The sequence below is a fragment of the Rhynchophorus ferrugineus genome, unplaced genomic scaffold (assembly GCF_030347505.1).
Source record: "Rhynchophorus ferrugineus isolate W39M unplaced genomic scaffold, kcgeb_rfMv2 rfM30, whole genome shotgun sequence".
NCBI classification, from domain to species: Eukaryota; Metazoa; Arthropoda; class Insecta; order Coleoptera; family Curculionidae; genus Rhynchophorus; species Rhynchophorus ferrugineus.
The window spans coordinates 147,807-170,695 of NW_027472609.1; the positions used below are offsets into that span (position 1 = coordinate 147,807).

Genomic DNA, 22,889 nt, shown 5'->3' on the forward strand with positions numbered 1-22,889 from the left:
TTTGGCATTTTTTCTTGCTTATATTATTATTACATAAATTACTTAATAATGCTATGATTATAGTAACCATTGTTTTGAAGTAAACTATGTAATAGTTGCATGCAGTAACGCTAATAACAGTATGCCTATTACTAATCATTTTGAATGTCTATTTGTGGGATGGTGGAATTATCTGTGCCTATCTCTATCTTTCTCAAGGGGCGTCTCTTATCATTACTGGTCTTTTTATTTGTATTAATGCGAGGGGGTTATTTTGAAGGATATAGTATGTTGAAAATATATGTATAGAGAGTTATCTTGACACGGCTATTATTTGTATTGTGCTTTATTGGTTTAATTAATCATAATAATAATAATGAGGGTTTATATTACTGATTTCTTCTTGTTGTTCTTATTATTATCAGCTGTCAGTTCCGGGATTGCTGGACTTCAGCGATATTTTCTTCTTCATTAATAACTTTGTTTGCCCAATCATTCAATATTTCAATTTTCTTCTTGTTTGTTTTGTTGAGTGCATTTCTCATTTCCATCTGATCATAGAAATTTTATAAAGATCTCTGGCGCTCAACCTTTCGGCCTTTGTGCATTCATTCATGATGACTATCTTGGCTGCATCCGCATACTGCTTCCATGATTTTCAGTCTGAACCTCTTGATGTATGCTTCCATGTATCCATGATTTGTTATCAGTTGTACTGCTGGTGCAACCCAGTCCGTCTTTGTCTGCTTGATTCTTCTCAGTGGCAGCCTTGGCTAGTTTGTCGACCTTTGTTGATTCCGTTGTGGTAAGCCTTTTTTTCCCATAATATTTCCGTTTTGGTACCCCTGGCTGCTCGCTCTCGCAGTACCTTTTGTACTTCGGCTACCGGTCTGATCTTTGTCTCGTCGTTCTCCTGCTGCCAGATAGTCGCTCTGCTATCTGTTTTGATGACGGCATGCATATCGCCATGTTCTTCTAGTATTCTTATGGCTTCATGTATGGCTAGAAATTCAGCTACCCTGCTCTTAATTCCATTTTCTAGCCTGATGCATGCCTCTTCCTCCGTCCCGTCGCGCCTGCGAATGAATATACATGCTCCTGCTTTTTCCTGCTTCACACTAGCATCCGTCCATACCTTCGCTATGTGTCTTCCTATCTCGTTCTGCTCGGTGTCCAACGAATCCGATCTCCACGGTTTTTCCCATGGCCAACGCATGTATTTTTGCTCCGGCCTTGGCGGGCCTGGTGGATAACCGTATTTTTCTGCCGCTCATGCTCTTGCTTCGGCTTCTATTGGTAGAAGAACTACTCCTGCGATTACTTGTAGCGCGCTCGTCGGTGCTGTTTTATACGCGCCGTTGATTAATATTAGGGCGTATCTTTGATTCGCGTTTCACGACTAGCTTCACGACTTTGTCGTATACATTTTTCATTATGTCCCTTGCCATATTTCCGTACCTCATCTGGTCCTTAGGAGTTATGATTTCTTCGTTTAATTTAATTCTTATCTTCGGAAATCTGGTCCTCCTGGGTACTACTGGGATTTCTGTCCTGCGGTCATTTCTTCTTTTCTTCAATTCTTCCATCGTAAAGGGGATCTCCTTCTTTGGATATTTCATAGCTTCCGTTTTTTCTATATTGTATTGTGCTCCTGATTCTTCTGTCCATTCTAAGCATTTGCGCCAGCATTTGTTCCATTCTTCTTTAATTTCAGTAGGTGTTCGATGGCTGATTGCGATGATTTGGTCGTCGGCGAACATTTGTGCTATCACATGTGTCCGTTGTGTGCCAATCTCAGCTATCTTATCGAACCAGGAGTTCATATTAATCAACCATAGAATCGGGCCTATGCTCGATCCTTGTGGGCACCCCTTCTCTATTCCGAACTCTATTTTGTTGCTGATTACCGATCTTTCAGTTAGGAAACTTGCAACTGAACGTATAATTTTCTCGTTAATTCCTGCTTTCATTTCACTTAATGCAGTAACTTGTGTTGCTGTATTGAAAGCATTTTCTAGATCTAAAGCCACAACCAGCACATGTCTTGCGTTCTTTTGTTCCGACTCAACCCAGTTCTTTAGGTCTCGTATGGCTTCCACTTTGCCACTTCTGAATTCGTACTGCATTGGGTGGTATATATTGTTCTTCTCACAAATCGCTTACAATCTCCTATTCAATATTTTGTCATATACTTTCCCCAGGGTCGGCCGTAGGCTGATTGGCCTTTGTCCTCCGGACTTCTTCCTTAACCAGCAAAGTTTTGCTGTTTTCCATACCTTGGGGAAGTATCCTGCGTTGTAGCAAATTCTGTATAGTGTCAATAATTATTGTTTCTTTATATCCCAGGTTCTTTTCATTACTTCGTGTGGAATATTATCCTTGCCGCTCACCTTGTTTTTTAAATTCATTATGACCCAGTCTAGTTCAGCTTCTTGTATTTCTTCTTCGCCTTCATCTTGTTTGCTCCATTCTCCATTAGTGACCCTTGTTATGATCCTTACAAGTTGTTCTTTTTCTTCCTCCTTTTGTTATGTATGATATTTTTCTACCTTTTGTTTCTCAAGGTTATACATATTGCCCAGTTCGGCATCTTGCAGTTTTTCAACTATTTTCCCCCTGCCGACTCTTAAGAGTCTTTATTATTTTCTAGACTCTATGCCATGGTTCAATTTCGAATGTGTTTTCTATTATTTCATTTACATGCTTCTTCTTTTCTTTGATAAGCTTCTTGAATGCTCGCTTCATTACTTCATATTCCCTCACGAGGTCGGTCTTGGCCCCGTCTTCTCGTCTGATCGAATCGGCTTTTCGTCTAAGTTCCAATTTCTTCTGTTGGCATTCTCCATCCCACAATTGGTTGTCTTCTTTTATTATGATGGTGGGTGTTTTTAACAGTTTAGTGGCTTTCTGGAAAGCTGCTTGCATTTGCTCCGCTTATTTTTCAATTTCGTCTGTTTGCATTGTAATCTTTGCCAGTTGGTCCCGTGATAATCAAACTTTTTCTTCGATGTCTTGTTTCTCTGGAGTTTACCCTCTATTTCGAAGCGGATGTATTTGTGGTCGCTTAGTGTCTCCAGTTTTTTCTACCTTCCAGTTGATCACGTTCACTTCTCGACTCCAGGTGATATCATTGTTGCTGTTTCCCGTACTACTGATAAAGGCGGGAGCTGTTTGTTCATTCTGCACTAGTTCCAGTCGGTGTGATATGGTCCAGGTTATCAGATTTGAACCTCTGTTGTTTATTGTATTGCCGCCCATAAAGTGTGCTTGGTATTAAAATCACCAGCTACTATCCATTTCTTCTGGTATTTCTGCCATTGTTCTTCTTTTTCTTCTAAGCAATTTATGCTGTCTCCTGTCGGGTGCGCGTATACGTTGGTGATTAGTTAATCGTAGTCTAATAGGTTCACTATGACTATGTCGGGTCCCGACATTTCTCTTATCGTCATAGCCTGAATATTATTTCTGATCTAGCATTCATACCTATTTTGTTCACTGACCATCCTGTCCATGTTTTAGTTCGTGTTACTGGTTCTTGCACCAACAGTATATCGTATTTTTCTTTGTCGGCTTTCGCTTTCATGAGCGTGCTGGCCTGGATGCCTTTTTCGATGTTTATCTGTAGGATTTTTAGAGCCATTTCTATTTCATTTCTTCGATGGCTTCTTGTTTTCTTTTCTTGTATACTGTACAGGTTCTATCATTTGCTTTATGGTTGGAGTTTACCTCCGGTGCTCCTGCTCTTTTGCAGTTCGTACAGTTCGTGGTGCTGCTCTTGCAGTCCCTTCCCCCGTGCGGTCCTGCACATATATAACAACACTGTGCGCTTCTACAATGTATCTGCTTGTGCCCGAATCTGCTGCATTTATAGCATAGTAGAATTTTGTTGTTGAAGTCATCAACGAATTGTCTCAAGTACTTTTTTGTGTTCAAGAATTGCTTCGATTATAACGTTGTTTCTGTCTGGGTTTTTACATATATATTTCTTCACTATCTTGATGAGTTCTTCTGGTTCTTCGTTGTTTCCAGTCTTTTTTCTTTCTTCTTGGATGATGTTCATAATCTCTTCGTTTTGATCAATCAGATCTTCTATTATTTGTTGATCTGTGATCTCCCTGGATACCCCTGTGTTTCTGAATTTGGGACGTTTTTCAGTATTATCGATTTTGATACCACATTCAGAGCTTATTTTTTCTATCAGGTCTCTCTTGCGTATCTGGTCTTTACAGATCAGTGATACCAGTCCATGCCTGTGTACTCTTACGTGTTTGAGGCCATCTCCTGCTAACTCTTTACGAGTTAGCTTGCCTCTGATGGCGGCTAATGTCTCCGCGCCACTTGCTTTTTCCTTTCTGATTTTAAGTTCGTATTTATTATTAATCTGTTTTGGAGGTTGCCATTCTAGATTAGGTCTGGTGTATTTCGGTACCTTTGACTGGGCGTTTGTGGCTTCGACAGTGTTTTATTTTGATGATGTAAAGCACCACACCTACAGTTCCAAGGGTGTGTTACTGCTGTCATCTCCGATTTTGGCGCATGCGCACTATCCTGCATATAATAAAACTAGTATTGGGAATAATCGACTATCGACTGTTCAGTAAATGACTACTTTTTACTATCGACTATTTTAGTCGCTATTTTTAGTTCGACTGTTTTTTCTATGACTGTTTTCAGTCGTTACTTTTGGTCCGATTGATTTTATTACTATTTACTATCGACTGTTTCAGTCGTTTACATTTAGTTACTATTTTCAAATGCATGAAAGTAATGCGCCGAATTTATGCTTTTATAGATTTATATGTAATATATGTGGTTTTATGTTTTTTTTTGTAATTTGCTTGTGAATAACTATATATTGTAAATAAATATAGCAGCATTTTGCAACGCTAGTTTTCGAGGGCAAAAAAATTAAATTGTAAATGATAAATAGTAAGATAATTTTGACTAGTATAATAGGTAATACTTTGGACTGGTATAATAGGTAATACTTTTTTGATAATTTATTTTGTTGGTTTTTTTGACAAACTTTCACGATTTTTGTCCAAGTGTCTTGCTTGTCGAAACTTTTTTCCTAAAATCTTGAAAACTAAAATTGGGTTCCAAAGGTTTCAGAAATTGCATAGATCCAAAAGACCAGAAATAATGCCAAAATTGTTTACCTCTTCGATAAAGGTAAGCTTTTCAAAAAATATGTATTTTAAGGTGAAATAAACGAAAATCCACGTTGAATTGTTGTAAAGTTTTTATTATATAACTCAAGAAATAAAGGCTGCATAAAAATTATTATATTATATAAAAGGTGCAAAATAAAACTTTTTTACAAAACTAAAAAAAGTTTGGGTGAAAGAAAAAAATTTATGTCTAATTGCTTTATATACAAATGTATTAAAAAACATGGATTACTTTTCACTCCCAAAAATATAGTATAATTTCTTTTTAGGTTCGAAGTAAAGGACAATATATCCTACGAAATAATGAGCACATATCAAGGTCATTTATTTGTTTGTTAACAATCTCACAGTTCTTTCGACGTAGTCGCTTGACACTGAAATTATGTGCCTTATAAATATGATTTAAGCAAATTCAATGATAATCAATTCAGTATCGTTCGACCACTGCGTAAGTAATTAGAAAAATCAAAAAGATTTATATATAAACGCCGTAATTTAAACAGGATCCTTCGATATTCACGGTTTTGACCTGTCAATCTGATAAACCCGGAACGGCCGTAGCAGATTTTGTAATATTTCCTCCGAGATGGTCCGTTCAAGAACATATCTTTCGGCCACCCTATTATCATCTAAATTGCATGTCCGAACTTATGAGCTTAATAACAGGACAAAATGAAGTGAATTTTTAGAGATAGCAAATTAAAAATGCATAAGGACTGAACAGTCATTTTACTGGTCCAAAATGAAAAAAAAATATAACTGTGGTACTTTACACTAGACTGGTTATTGATAATACTATTTTCTTGGCAATATACTATACATAATTATATTATTTACATATTTATAATTATTTTACTTTTATCAATTCCTAGCTAAATAAACAATGCTGAATACAACATCCTGTATGAAGTTATCTCAGATTAATTTTATATTCAAGAACATGTATAGTTATTTGTTAAATATAACAAGATTTCATGGGTATTGAGCATAAAAAATAATTTTTAATCAATTTGTTTCTCCAAATTATGTATCCAAACTAGCAAAACGTTTAGATTTCAAATTTCCACAACTATTTTTCGATTTTTACTGACATAAATACACAATACACTAAATACACAAGCTAAATTTGAGTATAAAATATTAAGATCATAACTAAATTGGAGTTCTAATAACTTATTCCATAATGGTGGTTATATTCTGTTAGCATAGCAACTCAAATATGGTAAATTAAGTCAGTTCAATGCATTTACTATTTTTCGAATTTTGCATACCATAAATATATAAAGCGGAATTTCCAAATGTAAATATTTAGATCTATTATTCTGTATATCAAATATAATTTACTGATATTAAGTATACATCTGTAATGAGATTTATTAAATATATAACTACTCTCGTACTATATACTACATACTCTCGTACTATTAAAATAAATCATCAAAATTTCACAAAACAAATCAAAATGAAAATTAAGACTGACATAACTTAATAAACAAGCGTTTGTTTTATATGGTTAATAACATTTTTCCACTTAAAATTATACCTTGAAGATTATGTCGGTTAATATAAGAAAGAATACCAGGTTGTCTTTGAATTGTTAATCAAGCTAATGCGTTTTTTTTACTTTTAATTTATATATATAACATTATGGCAAGTACAGACCTGAGCAATGGTTGCTAACATTTTATTATATTGCAAACTCTACTCTATGCTTGCTAAATATATTAAAATTTAAAGATCTTAAACTTAACCTATAAAATTAACACTTCAAAATTTGATTGTTGATTAGTGTTGGGTACAATAAACTGAAATCGACTATCGACCATTCAGTAATTGACTACTTTTTATTATCGAGTATTTCAGACGCTATTTTTGGTTGGACTGTTTTTATAGTAACTGCTTTCAGTCGCTATTTTCGATCCGACTGATTTTATTACTATTTAATATCGACTGTTTCAGTCGTTTAGTTTTAGTTACTATTTTCGGTTCTACTAGTTCATTCGACTGTTTTTTTAACGTTCTGGCCTTCCGTCCTAGCGGTGACCTTGAAAGTGTTGCGCCGCATTTATGCTTATATAGATTTATATGTAATATATGTGGTTTTATGTTTTTTTTTTGGAGTTTGCTTGTGAATGACAAAATTGTCTATTTGATGTGAACACAGGCAATTTTAGAAATGAATACGATATGCGGGAAATCCACATTTATAGATCCTAGATTTAAAAAAGCAGGATTTGGTATTGCAAATAATGCTGAGGCGATACAAAAAGTTATTCCAAAAGAGGTATCTTCCATTTAAACTTCAAAAAATACAAATATAGTTCCACAACTCGATATTCAAGACAAAACTAGTGACCAAGAATGTATTGACATCTGAGATATTTTGATAAAAAATGACTAGAATGAAATAAATCATTACTCCAACTACTGCAGCAACTTTACAGATTTAGCAGTATTTGGATATTCCATTTATTGGGCGTTTAGAAAACCCATTGGATTTTTGGCACACCCATAAAATGAAACTACCTGAATTATATCAGTTACACATAAAATATTCCTCTATACCTCCAACATCGGTCCCCTGGAAACGAGTTTTTTTCAAAATCTGGGCAAATAATTAACGATCAAAGAAATCGTCTCACGGGAGAAAAGTTGAACATGATAATATTCACAGTAATTTCAAAAATATTTCCGTTCAAAAATAAATAAAAAAACTTTTATTTAAAAATGGTCTGGTAGTTATTGTACGATCATTTTTAGATTCATCACGGATTAGATTTTTCAATGATTAGGTATACGTTTACATTTTATTTGGTAGTTATGGTAATTGTAAATTTTTAGTTTTTAGGTTTTATTTAAGTTGTATTGTACTACTTATATTTATTATACTATCTTATTTAAAAATTACAATTAATATATTAAAACACGATAAAACATTTGTGGCGTTATTTTTCCATTTCTTTTTACACATCCACATAACATTCAGTATAAAAGTAATCCTAGTTACTATGCAATTATATTATTTATTACATGATAATAGAAATTAGTTTTTTTTCCTTTTTTAAAAGTTATCAAGTGGATGAATATTTATACATCTCTGTCTCGCTTATACTAGCATTGGAGAATATAAAGACATTTAAAATTAACTGCTCCAAGCATTTAACTCCGTCCTTTCCTATCTCACATTTTATACAGACAAGAATTCGTACATCTTCGTCTGACATCACGAATGTAAAAAAAACAGTCGAACCGTGCAAATAGTAATTACTATTTTCAGTCGCTATTTTTTTGACTATCGACTATTTCGAGTGTTTTCAGTCGATAGTTCCCAACGCTACTTTTAAGTAACTTAAAAGTTTATACTTTTTAACTTAAATATTTTAAGACTTTTATGTCAATCATAACATCCTGGAGGACCAAAAAGTTATTTGGGAAAAAACTAGGTAAATCTCTCAAAGAACTTTCAGATAGCTTAACAATTTGAAAAATCGCCTGTAATTACTATTTTCAGTCGCTATTTTTCTGACTATCGACTGTTTCGACTGTTTTCAGTCGATAGTTTCCAACGCTAAATAAAACATATAGCCTTCCTTTTCTAATGGCGATACATTTTTTGAGTAGATCGGTATAATCGACGAAGTTAAAACAGCAACAAAAATCTAGGATATTTAGATGTTGTTTTACATTAATAATTCTATTGTAATAATAATTGAATTGTTCTATTATTCTCGGAGGTTTAACAAACATTGGCTCGAAAAGGAAAAATTATTTGAATGTCCTAAGCAACCTGGGAGAAAAATTTATAATTGGAGGTGATTTCAATGCAAAAAATACAAGATGGGGATCCAGAATGACAACAACTAAAGGCAGTGAATTGTATAAAGCAGTGGCTGAACTAAGATGTAGTTACATGTCAACTGGAAAATCAACTGATTGGCCGACTGATTAACAGAAATCCCCAGACCCCAATTAGATTTCTTCATAGTAAGAAACATAACATCCAACTATATAAAGTTCGAAGAAAATTTTGAGCTAAGTTCAGATCATACGCATTATGGTAATGTTCATTTATATGATTTTCTTGTATGTATGTATATATATATGTATGTATGTAATAATCACCATAAAAATATGTAAGTAAATAAAACTGTATGTATGCATGCGACAAACTTGGATTGGAATAAACCATACAAAGCGGCAAATATAAAATAGATCCATAGAGAAAGAGAGATTTAACCTTATAGGATATTTGGACTTTTGTTTTAATCGTTATGCTATGAGCCGCGATGGGATCCGATTGGTTCACTTCGCCTCTATAGCGCCTTTATTGTTTATTTGTTTCTGTTGGCATTCTTAGTGAAACAATTAGCACTTATCGAAAAAGGTCTCCCTAATGATTCGAATACCTGGTTCTCTGAAAATAAACTACATAACTTCCGTTACGATATTCAAAATTTCAAATATTTGATCAATATCATTTTGAATATGACAACAAAAGTTATTGTCCAAATCCCGATAAAGGAGGCAAAATAGTAAACTTACAAAACCAAACTAACAAGTAAATACTATGCAAGTGTATCAAGTATCACACCTAGGAATTCAAAACCACAGGAACATTATTCAAATATTGTCTAATGCATACACGCATAATGACCATTTTATTCCATTTTCGCAACTATGTTGAAACCGTCGCAAATGAAGTACCCCCTTTATTAATCAAGGCGATAGGACGGTCTTATTCTACTGATGCGATAATCCGTGACCCATGGTTGTAGATTTATGTTATTGGTCGTTTATAAATATGATTATCCGAAAGGCAAAACTGTAAAAACCGACAAGAAAAATAAGGCAACGCCGGATGTCTTCTGAGATGATTTCTAAAATAGGTCACTTGCCAGTCGGTAACACGATGTCAGATTAAGAGAATGGAAGCGCACTTTAAGCAGTTGGCCCAGTCCAGATAAACCCTAGATCTTAAAAAGGAGTTTTTAAAATATAATAGAAAAAAAAACGAACACTCCGAAACTTTGTTTAATCAATGAAAATGAATTGCCTTATTTTGAAATTGAATAAAAGTTAATTGAAATAATGAATGGCTCTTTTGTCTGTCAATTCTATACATCTTAAAGGGCCAAGTTGAATTACTTTATGTAATTTATAAAATAGTAATCGGACACTCGTTTAGTAGGGTTAATTAATACATCGAAAGACGGACACATCAGTGATTCACGAAACTGAAACTGAACAGTGAACTCACGTCATCAATATGTATAATGTATTGGCTGTCGCAAATTGTAAATTCGTCTTAGAGTCAAACGATATTTCCCTTATCATTTTGTTCTATCTAAAAAGAGATATAATGCTGTCTGACAGGTTGCAACAAGTAACCGAATCAGCCTGCAAATGTCGTCCGGTTGTCAAACGTCTGCAAAATTCTCAAAATATTCTGTCAAAATATTAATTATAGTAACTATAGATTAGAAACCGCCAAATGTTGTTTGGCTTTTTTTTGGAATGTTTCAAGGATTAGCTTGTTTTGATGCATTTTAATTAGCTAATTATTATGACTCTGATTGAAAATGCCGAAGGGCTAGACAATAGAGATTAAGCCTCTAATCAGTTGGACAGGAACGAAATATTGGAGGCCCCCTCTTGCCAGAAGCATTCGTTAGAGAGTTAAGCATTTTTAGTGTTAAATATTAAGTTGCTGCGGTTTAAAAAAAATATTTTTAGCGTGTTGCAGATGCACTGAATATTAGTATGGACACGGTCACCGAAAAATTTCAAAAAATAAAAAATATAATCTTGAACACCGAAAAAAGACCATCTTTCAAGTTTTTCTGTGTATCAGAGATTAAAAATATGAAATATATAAAAACAGTGAGTAGTGTTTTTAGTAAAAACATAATTTAATACAATTATTTCAGACGAAACTGTAAATTTGAAAAGTATCCATAGAAAGCTTAGAGGTATGTAGCTCTTTGAACTAATATAGGATTTAAACGTTGTAAAGATAACCCATGAAGAGGTCTAATGGAACTTCCAGACGTCGTTTTTAATGAATTACAATTTTGAAAAGCATATAATAAAATCAAGGGGAAGACTTATAATTACAATATGTGTATTTAGATGAGACTTATTCAGAACTATATTTCAATATTTCAGAATGGGACCAATATACCCAATGGTCACTCATGGTTAGACAATAAAAATAGCGTTAAGAGAACAAAAGTTGACGGAAAAGGTTAAATGTTGGCATAGGAATTGATTATATTTTATTAGACATAGCATTTATTAATAATTCTTTGCAGATATTCTATAGTTATTCAATATATTCTTCCTGCTGGAAACAGGAATGGGTTATTAACCTCTCGGTTTGTAGAAACTCGATCAGACGCATTGAAAAAGAAATTCACACATGACGGAATCATTAGAAAATTAACAGCTTAGTTATTCACTTGAAACTTTCTGAACATGGGACTATGATTCAATACTGATAATTTCCAAGACAGGGTGATGACAGTGGAAACAACTAAAGGTGAATTAATATACTAGAACTATAGGAAGTCTTACTGAAAATGTGAAAGATATATGTGCGTAATTGTTCATAATATACATGAGCATTTCGTTAAATTGTATGATGAGAGAATGACTACTAAATATTTTGCAGATATGGTAAATGCATTAGGAAGAGCGCAATGATTAATTCTCGATTTATCAAGAAAGATGGATATAGTTAGTAACAGAACAAAATAAGAAGAAATACAGTGATATCTTTACAAGGAAATAGTGCCCCAAAGAAAGCACTAAGCGTAAAAGTATGCTCTATAATGACAGTAAAATATATTACTTGGATATAAATTTGTTAATTATACGGATTAGGCCTGCAGGAAATACTGCTACATAAAAGCACGCCTGGAACTCTAACTGATAGGTAATATGGAAAAAATTTAATGCAAATATAATAAAACACAACCCTAACCTAAAAACTATTATAACTGTATAATTAATCGTAGTTTTAAGTCCTTCGATAATATATGCATTATAGGTACTGTCATTAAAATAAATTATATTTTATAACGATGGTTTTTATTTTTATGTTGTATGTCAAAGCTAAAACCAACTACAACTCAGAGTTGATGCGGCAACATTGTGACATTTTGACGTCATAAAATCAGATGACGTGAGTTCACTGTTTTATTGAACAGACTATAAATTAGTTCCATGGGTATTCACTATATTTCTTGAAATAAAAGTAAACTGTACCTTAGCTACGTATGTTATAATTGTAATTACAGTTACGTGAATATGGCATGTCCGTTACGCCTACTCAGAAAGCATACTATATTTGCCAATTATCTTCCCTTCCAACCAATAACCAATGATAAGGGTTTTGTCCTGTTCGAAATAAGCTAGCATTATTAACAATTTTACTAATTTATCTCTCTGACACCATGAAAAGAAATGGCAACTAGTGAGAAAGCGTAACGGGAGAATTATATTGTAGAAATCCATTCCCAAATATATCTGATATATTTGACAATTTGATCAGACTTCTCACATGCTGTCTATAAAATAATTATAGTACATCTTGTTAAAAACTAAACAATATATGGTATATTTAATATGCTTGAAATATATGATCGATAACAAAGACTTTTAGACACCGAGTGACTATTAAACCGTGAGAATAACAAGATTGTTAAAATACAGAGCAAACATAATTATATAGTAAATAATCGGTAATAGAATTATTTAACAACTAATACTTAACGTTTTCCCACATCCCATCTTTCATTAAAATGGCAATGACTAATGTTACCAACTCGTGAAGCCAGGAAAATCTTACTGGGTATATGTTTTCATGTAAAACAATAAAGCATTAGTCATCCAAGTTTCAATTAATTTCTATACTGGAATATTCTAAATTCTTGACGGTTTGTAACAGACATATTATTATATAGTTTTTATATAAAATTTACCAGGCCTATTGCTGGATAAAATATTCCTTTCAGTTTGTTAAATCTTTTAAATATAATCAGATATTTTAAATACAGCGGTGAAACACAAACAATAACGAAACCACAAAGAACAAAACGGAACACAAACTAACCAAAGGAAAAACGTCTAACGAAAAACACAATACAAACGATCCGGTTTAGTGAAAACTCATGGAATTGAATTACGGATCTTAATGCTGGTCCACACGCCCCACCGATGTATAATAGTTTTTAAATCAACACATTATGCCTGCTGTATATTTGGAAACCTATTGAATTTAATAATAATATTTCTTAAAATCAAATAATTGAAACTAACCTTGGTAATTTACTCTTGAGCTGAAATTGAAAATAACACAGTCCTATTAACGTTCCTAGTTAGGAAAAATCTTTTCGTATTCGTAAATAAGTAGACGTTTGAGTTTCACAGAGTGAAGACGTGTTCGGAGAGACGGTCAGTGATGAAGGTTCATAAAAACCGTTACATCAATAAGGGCGATAATCGTTGATTTTCTAAGCGCTGTTTTTTTGGGCGGGCAATTCCCGGGAATATAATATATTTTGAATTCACAATAAAACACAATGTGTTTAGGAGTCATCATAGAATAGATATTTATTGTACACGAACAATCTCCCCAGCACTTCACACCTACGTACCAATTTAAGTCCTAGAACTGTAGGTGTGGTGCATTACGAGTGATCATACATTCACATTGAATATACCAAGAAATATTGAATATTTAGGGCTTTAGAACGGATCTAGTTATATTATTTCTTAGGGAATTTTAGGTATTTGTCAAGTCAAGAGCATCTCGAATGAGGAAGCAATGGCGGAGGAGGTGATAAACAAAAAATTAGCACAAATACAGCACGAAATAGACAAGAGAATACAAAAAAAATAGAATCCCTATTGCAAGAGAGGGAATACTCTCTAGACCAGTGACCGAAGAATCGAGATGACTACCGTGGAGGTAAAGACCGAAAATACCTCTAATACGATGTGTACGTACAATGAGGTCGCGGCGACAAAAAAGAATAATGAAAATAAAGCACTCTCGAAGCCACAAAACGCCCAGTCAAAGGCACCGAAAACCACCAGACTTAATCTAGAATGGCAACCTCCGAAACAGATTAATAATAAATACAAGATTAAAATCAGAAAGGAAAAAGCAAGTGGCGCGGAGACATTAGCCACCATCAGATGCAAGCTAACCCGTAAAGAGTTAGCAGGAGATGACCTCAAACACGTAAGAGTACACAGGCATGGACTGGTATGACTGATCCATAAAGAACAGACACAAAAGAAAGACCTGATAGAAAAAATAAGCTCTGTACGTGATATCAAAATTGATAATACTAAGAAACGTCCCAAATTCAAAATCATAGGGGTATCCAGGGAGATCACAGACGAACAAATAATAGAAGATCTGGCTGATCAAAACGAAGAGATTATGAACATCATCCAAGAAGAAAGAAAAAAGACTGGCAACAACGAAGAACCAGAAGAACTTATCAAGGTAGTGAATAAATAAATATGTGAAAACCCAAAAGAAACAACGTTATAATCGAAACAATTCCCAGCATATATAGAGCAGCGTTAAAAAAGGGCAAAGTCGTTGTAGGGAACTTGAGACAATTCGTTGATGACTTCAAAGAAATTTTACTATGCTATAAATGCAGCAGATTCGGGCTCAAGCAGATACATTGCAGAAGCGCACAGTTTTGTTATATATGTGCAGGTCCGCACAGGGGAACGGACTGCAAGAGCAGCACCACGAATTGTACGAACTGCAAAAGAGCAGGAGCACCGGAGGTAAACTCCTACCATAGAGCAAATGATAGAACCTGTCCAGTATATAAGAAAAGAAAAGAAGAGGCCATGGAAGAAATGAGGCAGAAATGGCTCTAAAATCCTACAGATAAACATCGAAAAAGGCATCCAAGCCAGCACGCTCATGAGAGCGAAAGCCGACAAAGAAAAATACGACAAAATCTTGGGGCAAGAAACAGCAACAAGAACTAAAGCATGGACAGGATGGTCAGTGAACAAAATAGGCATGAATGCAAGATCAGAAATCATATTCAGGCTATGACGATAAGAGAAATATCGGGACCGGATATAGTCATAGTCAAACTATTAGACTAATCACCAACTTATACGCGCACCCGACAGGAGACAACATGAATTGCCTAGAAGAAAAAGAACAATGGCAGAAATACCAGAAGAAATGGATAGTAGCTGGTAATTTTAATTCCAAACACACTTAATGGGGAGGCAATACAATAAACAACAGAGGTTCAAATCTGATATTCTGGACCATATCACACCGACTGGAACTAGTGCACAATGAACAAACAGCTCCCACATTTATCAGTAATAGGGGAAACAGCAACATTGATAGCACCAGGAGTCGAGAGTGAACGTGATCAACTGGAAGGTACAAGAAACTGGAGAGACACTAAGCGACCACACACATCCACAATACATCCACTTCGAAATAGAGGGTAGACCCCTGAGAAACAAGACATCGAAGAAAAAGTTTGATTATCACGGGACCAACTGGCAAGGAGTCACTGACGAATTGCTACCACCATCGGAACAACCACCATCATAATAAAAGAAGACAACGAATGGTAGGATGGAGAATTCCAACAGAAGAAATTGGAACTTAGAAGAAAATCCGATTCGAGAAGACGGGGACAAGACCGACATCGTGAGGGAATATGGAGTAATGAAACGAGCATTCAAGAAGCTTATCAATGAAAAGAAGAAGCATGTAGAAGAAATAATAGAAAACACATTCGACATTGAACCATGGCATAGAGTCTGGAAAATAATAAAGACTCTAGGAGTCAGCAGGGGGAAAATAGTTTAAAAACTGGAAGATGCCGAACCGGGCAATATGTATAAAATGAAGAAACAAAAGGTAGAAAAATATCATCCAAAACAAGAGGAGGAAGAAAAAGAATAACTTGTAAGGATTATGACAAGGGTCACCAATGAAGAATAGAGCAAACAAGAAGAAGGCGAAGAAGAAATACAAGAAGCTGAACTGGACTGTGTCATAATGAACTTAAAAAACAAGGCGAGCGGCAAGGACAATATTCCGCACGAAATAGTGAAAAGAAACTGGGAGATGCAAGAGAAGAAACAAGAATTGTTGACACTCTACAAAAACTGCTACAACGCGGGATACTTCCCCAAGGTATGGAAAACAGCAAAACTTTGCTGGTTAAGGAAGAAGTCCGGAGGACAAAGGCCAATCAGCCTACGGCCGACCCTGGGGAAAGTAAGTGACAAAATATTGAATAGGAGATTGCAGGCAACTTTTGAGAAGAACAATATACAGTACAATGCAGTACGGATTCAGAAGTGGTAAGAGCATCATAGAAGCCATACGAGGCCTAAAGAACTGGGTTGAGTCGGAACAAAAGAACGCAAGACATGTGCTGGTTGTGGCTTTAGATGTAAAAAATGCTTTCAATACAGCCACACAAGTTTCTGCATTAAGTGAAATGAAAGCAGGAATTAACGAGAAAATTATACGTTCAGTTGCAAGTTTCCTAACTGAAAGATCGGTAATCAGCAAAAAAATCGATTTCGGAATAGAGCAGGGGTGCCCACAAGGATCGAGCATAGGACCGACTCTATGACTGATTAATATGAACTCCTGGTTCGATAAGATAGCTGAGATTGACACACAACAGACACATGATAGCACAAGTGTTCGCCGACGACCAAATTATCGCAATCAGCCATCGAACACCTACAGAAATTAAAGAAGAATGGAACAAATGCTTAGAATGGATAGAAGAATCAAGAGCACAATACAATAAAGAAAAAACGGAAGCTATGATATATCCAAAGGAGATCCCCTTTATGATGGAAGAATTGAACAAAAGAAGATATGACCGCAGGAGAGAAATCCCAGTAGTACCCAGTACGACCAGATTTGCGAAGATAAGAATTAAATTAAATGAAGAAATCATAACTCCTAAAGCCAGCCATACTATATGGGTCCGAGACATGGGGACGGTATGTAAATAAAGTACACACTCAGAGGAAACTACACGCGATTCAAAGATATGCTCTAATATTAATCACTGGCGCGTATAAAACAGCACCGACGAGCGCGCTACAAGTAATTGTAGGAGTAGTTCCTCTACCGATAGAAGCCGAAGCAAGAGCATGAGCGGCAAAAAAATACGGTTATCCACCAGGCCCGCCAAGGCCGGAGCAAGAATACATGTGTTGGTCATGGGAAAAACTGTGGAGATCGGATTCGTTGGAGATCGAGTAGAACGAGATAGGAAGACACATAGCGAAGGTATGGACGGATGCTAGTGTGAAGCAGGAAAAAGCAAGAGTAGGTATATTCATTCGGAGGAGCGACGGGACGGAGTAAGAGGCATGCATCAGGCTAGAAAATGGAATTAACAGCAGGCTAGCTGAATTTCTAGCCATAAGAATGCTAGAAGAAAAACATGGCGATATGCATGCCGTCATCAAAACAGATAGCAGAGCGACTATCTGGCAACTGGAGAACGACGAGACAAAGATCAGAAAGGTAGCCGAAGTACACAAGGTACTGCGAGAGCCAGCAGCCAGGGGTATCCAAACGAAAATATCATGGGAAAAAGGCTTACCACAACGGAATCAACAAAGGTCGACCAACTAGCCAAGGCTGCCACTAAGAAGAATCAAACAGACAAAGACGGACTGGGTTGGACCAGTAAAATCACAGCAAGAAAAGAAAAGAAGAAATGGATTCTACAAAAATGGCAAAGATACAGGGACGAATTCACCAACGGCCGAAACACTTACAAACACTGCAAAACAGTAGGATTTGAAAGGTTAGAACTAAACTGAAAAGCAGTGCAACTGATAACAAACAATGGAAACATGGAAGCATACATCAAGAGATTCAGACTGAAAATCATGGAAGCAGTATGCAGATGCAGCCAAGATAGTCATCATGAATGAATGCACAAAGGCCGAAAGGTTGAGCGCCAGAGATCTTTATAAAATGTCGATGATCAGATGGAAATGAGAAATGCACTCAACAAAATAAACAGGAAGAAAATTGAAATATTGAATGATTGGGCAAACAAAGTTATTAATGAAGAAGAAAATATCGCAGAAGTCCAGCAATCCCGGAACTGACAGCTGATAATAACAAGAACAACAAGAAGAAATCAGTAATATAAACCCTCATTATTATTATTATTATTATGATTAATTAAACCAATAAAGCACAATACATATAATAGCCCTGTCAAGATAACTTTCAATACATATATTTTCAACATACTATATCCTTCAAAATAACCCCCTCGCATTAATACAAATAAAAAGACCAGTAATGATAAGAGACGCCCCTTGAGAAAGACAGAGATAGACACAGATAATTCCACAATCCCACAAATACACATTCAAAATGATTAGTATTAGGCATACTAGTATTAGATGTTAGTGTTACTGCATGCAACTATTACATAGTTTAATTCAAAACAATGGTTACTATAATTCGAGCATCATTAAGTAATTAATATAATAGTCATAAGCAAGAAAAAAAAGCCAAATTATAGGAACCATTAAACAATTAAAATAAGCTGACGATCCGGAACGACGAGCATGGGAGAATATGCTTCAATCATGTAAAATGGCATGGAGAAGATCGAGAGGTGCTGATGGTTTGCTTTAGTTTAAGCAATAGCACTACAGATCCGCATCTTCATCACGTAAACAACATAGGAGTCTTGTTGTGTCGCCCAATCTACCTAAAAACAAAGACAATAAGTAAATGGGGTTAAGGACTGCTCAAATAGACAAATAATATCAAAATCCATAAAGGAATATAAATTTTCTAATTCATCAAATGAGATGGCGTAAATTCATATCATCTCTATATATCTATCCTCACAAAATAACCTCCGCACAACCTCTGCATAAAGCACAATCATCTAAAACAATCACTCAAAGGACAGAGACACACCTCATAAAACAAGACAAATAATATTCATCTTATAGTGTAGAAAAGTAGCAAATTCATAGTATCAATAGTCCCAAAATGCTTTGCACCACTAGAACACAACAATTCCATCAACTCATAAATAAACTGTTGATATCCCGATGGGAAGATGATTGGCAATAAAAGTAGTTAAACAATATGAAACACATTCACGAAGTTACTGCACCGACCCACAGGGTTGTAATCTCAATAGACCTCATACCTTGCAAATCAAAACACATAAGTCATCTAACTAATAAATTTCGAACAAATAAGTTTAATAAAAACAAATATATTATTCAACATACACGAAAGTACTCAAGCAAAAGTAAAGTACTAATCTGATAGTGTTCAATCATCGAGTACAGAAGGGCTGGATGGTGCCACGGACAGCTTCGGATATATCATCTCCAAATAAATCATGATCAATTCCACCAATTCTGCTAAATAATCTGGACGCAGATAACCTAAAAAATACTAAAAACAAATACACTGCTGATGTCTTGGTCGGAAAATAACTAGCAACAAAATAAAATAAAATAAAGGTAGTTAAACAACATCAAAATATATTTATGGCGTCACTTCACCATCCCGCGGAGTGGTAATCTCAGTGGACTTCATGTCTTATGAAATCAAAAGACACGGGTCATCTAATTAATCAATTTCGAATAAGAAAAGATATAAGGATAAAGATAATATCTAAACTCACCCTGAAATATTACCAAATATTCATGCAAAAGTACAATCCTAGTCTGGTGGTATTCAATCGTCAAGCACAAGCAAATTTTCTAGTGACACAGATGGTGCCCGACAAGACCTCCAAGTGGTGCGAAATCACACAAGATCTGTCTAATCCATAAGAAAACCTAAAAACACAACAATAATAAAATAAAATAAACAAAACGTATAAACAGAACGAAGACATAACCTTCCATGCGCGTACGTCAGTTCTTCAAATGAGAATCGAAAACAATATCCGACGACATAAATTACGGGTAATTCTAATTTATTAATAAAAGGAAAATATAGTAATTAAAACGGGAATATAAGAAATAATCCACAAAATCTACAAATTAATTGTGAAAATATTACTAGAGGAAGAAAACAAGTGGCGCGCGACATCTAGCAAGAACCTAGGCAATCAAAGGATAGGAATTTCAAAATAAGAAAACTGTAAAATTGTCATCAATATAAATAAAAAAAATTGAAAATTATATTATATTATAGTATATTATATTGAATATAATCTCTAAATTAATGAAATAAATTAAATGATATGATAGTCGAAATATGCAAACTGGAATGAAGCGCATCCGGCAAGTTATAGAAGATGTGTAGTTGCTAAAACATTACAGGAGAGGAGAAATAGAATAGCTCAAGTTAAACCTCAAGAAGCAATGAGTGAGGAGAAAGAACCGACAAAATATAACAAAGTTAATGGTAAAATTACTTATGCCTAAAGTGTCAGTCAAACTAATCAAAGAGATACAAAGAAAGATAAAGCAACCACCGACGAATTGCTACTTGAACTAATAGGAAAGCTAGACAGACAGGAAAAAATTATCGAATATTTTTCCGAAAGGATTGAAAAACTAGAATTGAAAAGTATTAGGCCTGTGGTCCCAAAAACCCGAAATGGCAAATAAATATATAACTTTCAGTGGGGTGCCCTCTTGAACATATATAGAGCGCTGACATTGAGTAAGCTTGATTATGGCCGCCACTGTTTCATTTCTGCAGCGCCCTCATTTATAAAAATATTTAATTAAATCCAAAACACAGCACTAGGATTGCGCTAGGAGTCTTTAGGAGTACCAGCCCGATAGATAGTTTACTTTGCGAAGCGGAGATTTCTTCCTTGAATTCTCGACGGGAGCTCCTGTTACTAAAGTATGTAGGCTCTTTGAGATTCAAGCCAAAATTGTCTCAATATGGGCTTGAATGGGTTTTTCTCTACCAACTGCAATATCACTATTTTGGGCAGAATATATAAAGGGTCTTGTCATAACTTTCAGAGAATTTCTAACCGTCTTTCATTAGAGATGCCTTCAGCTTATAGACCTGTAAATAAAACACCCTTCTGGAAAAATGCACCTATAACCGTTAATCTCTCGGCGAGGCTTCTTCCCAAAGATGGTATCAGTTCTTTTAGTGCGCGCTCCCTTTTCAAACAAATCCTTTCTGAAAAATATCTTAATCCCCTCTTGGTCTACCCAGAGGTATCTAAGAGTAACGAATATATGGGAGCTGCATATATTTCGGCATTAAAATAAGAGCATTTTAAATTGCTCTCTTTGGCAAGAATTTTTACTGCCGAATTGCTAGCCATCAATAAAGCCCTGAAATACATTCATAACAGCCTAGAAGTGATCTCGGTGGTAATTATCATTGACTCCATGAGCTCTCTAGAAAGTTTTGGATCAGTACAGTAACATCATTCACTGATAATGTACATCCGCGAGCTAAACACCATCACTTATAATAGTGGCAAGAACATCATTTACATGTGGGTTCCACATCACATGGGAACTGTGGGTAATGAATGAGCCGATCATCTAGCGGTGAGGAGGGAAGGATCGCTCTCGGAGGGTTTTCTTCATTGAAGCAGAGACCTGAATTCGCATTATACCACACTCTATAAAAACTGGATCAATTAAACTGGTATTTGATGGCAAGTAATAAATTCTGCGAAGTAAAAAAAGAATTTTACCAGGACTTTATTAGGCGCAAGTATACCAAACTACCAAACTATACTTTACCTTGTGTCACACGTGGGAACTAACAACACACCAATAAATGAGAAATTAGAATTCTATTAAATTATTTTATAAATTAGTGCTCTATGGAATGTTGATTTTGACTATTGATACATAAATTTGCATTTTTAATATTTTCAATACTGTATTAGTGTTTTTGTTAAGAAATGCATTTACTAATAAAACCTGAAATCCAATAACAAGTACAACATTGAATTCTAGCTATGAACTTCTAGGCATTCCGATTGATGGTAAGTGATACACGTAGTACTTTCAACGCATTGTTGGTATATAAACGAAAGTTAAAAGCGAGCAATTACGATATGTTAAGTTTAATCAAACGAGCTTTGTTCTGAGGACTAATACATTCGCCTAATGCTATTATCAGTCACGTAAATGGAACAACTGATACCGGCAATATCGGTTCCGTATATATACTTCCACCATCGCAGAGTAGTGACTTTTGACGTGCATAGGGTCTATTAGTTCACCTCATTACATTTGGTATAATCTAAATTGGAATGAAATTAAAATTTTGTTATTACCAAATCAAGTATGAATGCATTTACGTGTGTCCAAATAAATATTAAAATTACTCGGTATTAATAATGATATTTTAACAGGACATCTTCTGTCGCGTGTGCCAGTTTTATTATAAAATTATTATTAGCGTTGCTAAAAGGAAAAATTTATAGGGTTGAGCTAAAGAACTTATATAAATTAACGATGTTTATTCTTTAAATTATTAAACGTTATAATATTAATATCATCCATTAACAAGTTAGTATGTATCATGATTAGATTATGATCATCAGCTATATTCTTAATTTTCATTATCAGCTCCAAAATTCTGCGAAGGTCAACGGTTTCCTTTTCGGCAATACTTCGTCCTCATTTTTCTTCCTATATGATTTGTCATATAGTTCCGCTAGTTCGCATAGATTCTTTGATACTTCCTGTCGTTAAGAATGG

General features: G+C 34.9%; 1 protein-coding gene and 1 long non-coding RNA gene across 3 annotated transcripts in view; both read right to left on the bottom strand.

The window, feature by feature from the left end:
• Window positions 1-15,970: 15,970 nt before the first annotated feature.
• LOC143205889 (uncharacterized) lies at window positions 15,971-20,281 on the bottom strand. The gene is made up of 3 exons (XR_013007964.1): window positions 20,090-20,281; window positions 19,871-20,027; window positions 15,971-18,931 (listed from the first exon to the last, which is right to left on the bottom strand). It is a non-coding gene; the product is annotated as an uncharacterized LOC143205889 (long non-coding RNA).
• A 2,355-nt stretch (window positions 20,282-22,636) lies between these two features.
• Window positions 22,637-22,889, bottom strand: part of LOC143205870 (putative ATP-dependent RNA helicase DDX43) — a 42,102-nt gene continuing 41,849 nt past the window's right edge. For both annotated transcript variants that reach the window (XM_076418904.1, XM_076418903.1), the window contains one exon: window positions 22,637-22,873. In XM_076418904.1, the coding sequence (XP_076275019.1) occupies window positions 22,754-22,873 (120 nt within the window). In that variant the 3' untranslated portion in view covers window positions 22,637-22,753. The remainder of the gene's footprint in view (window positions 22,874-22,889) is intronic.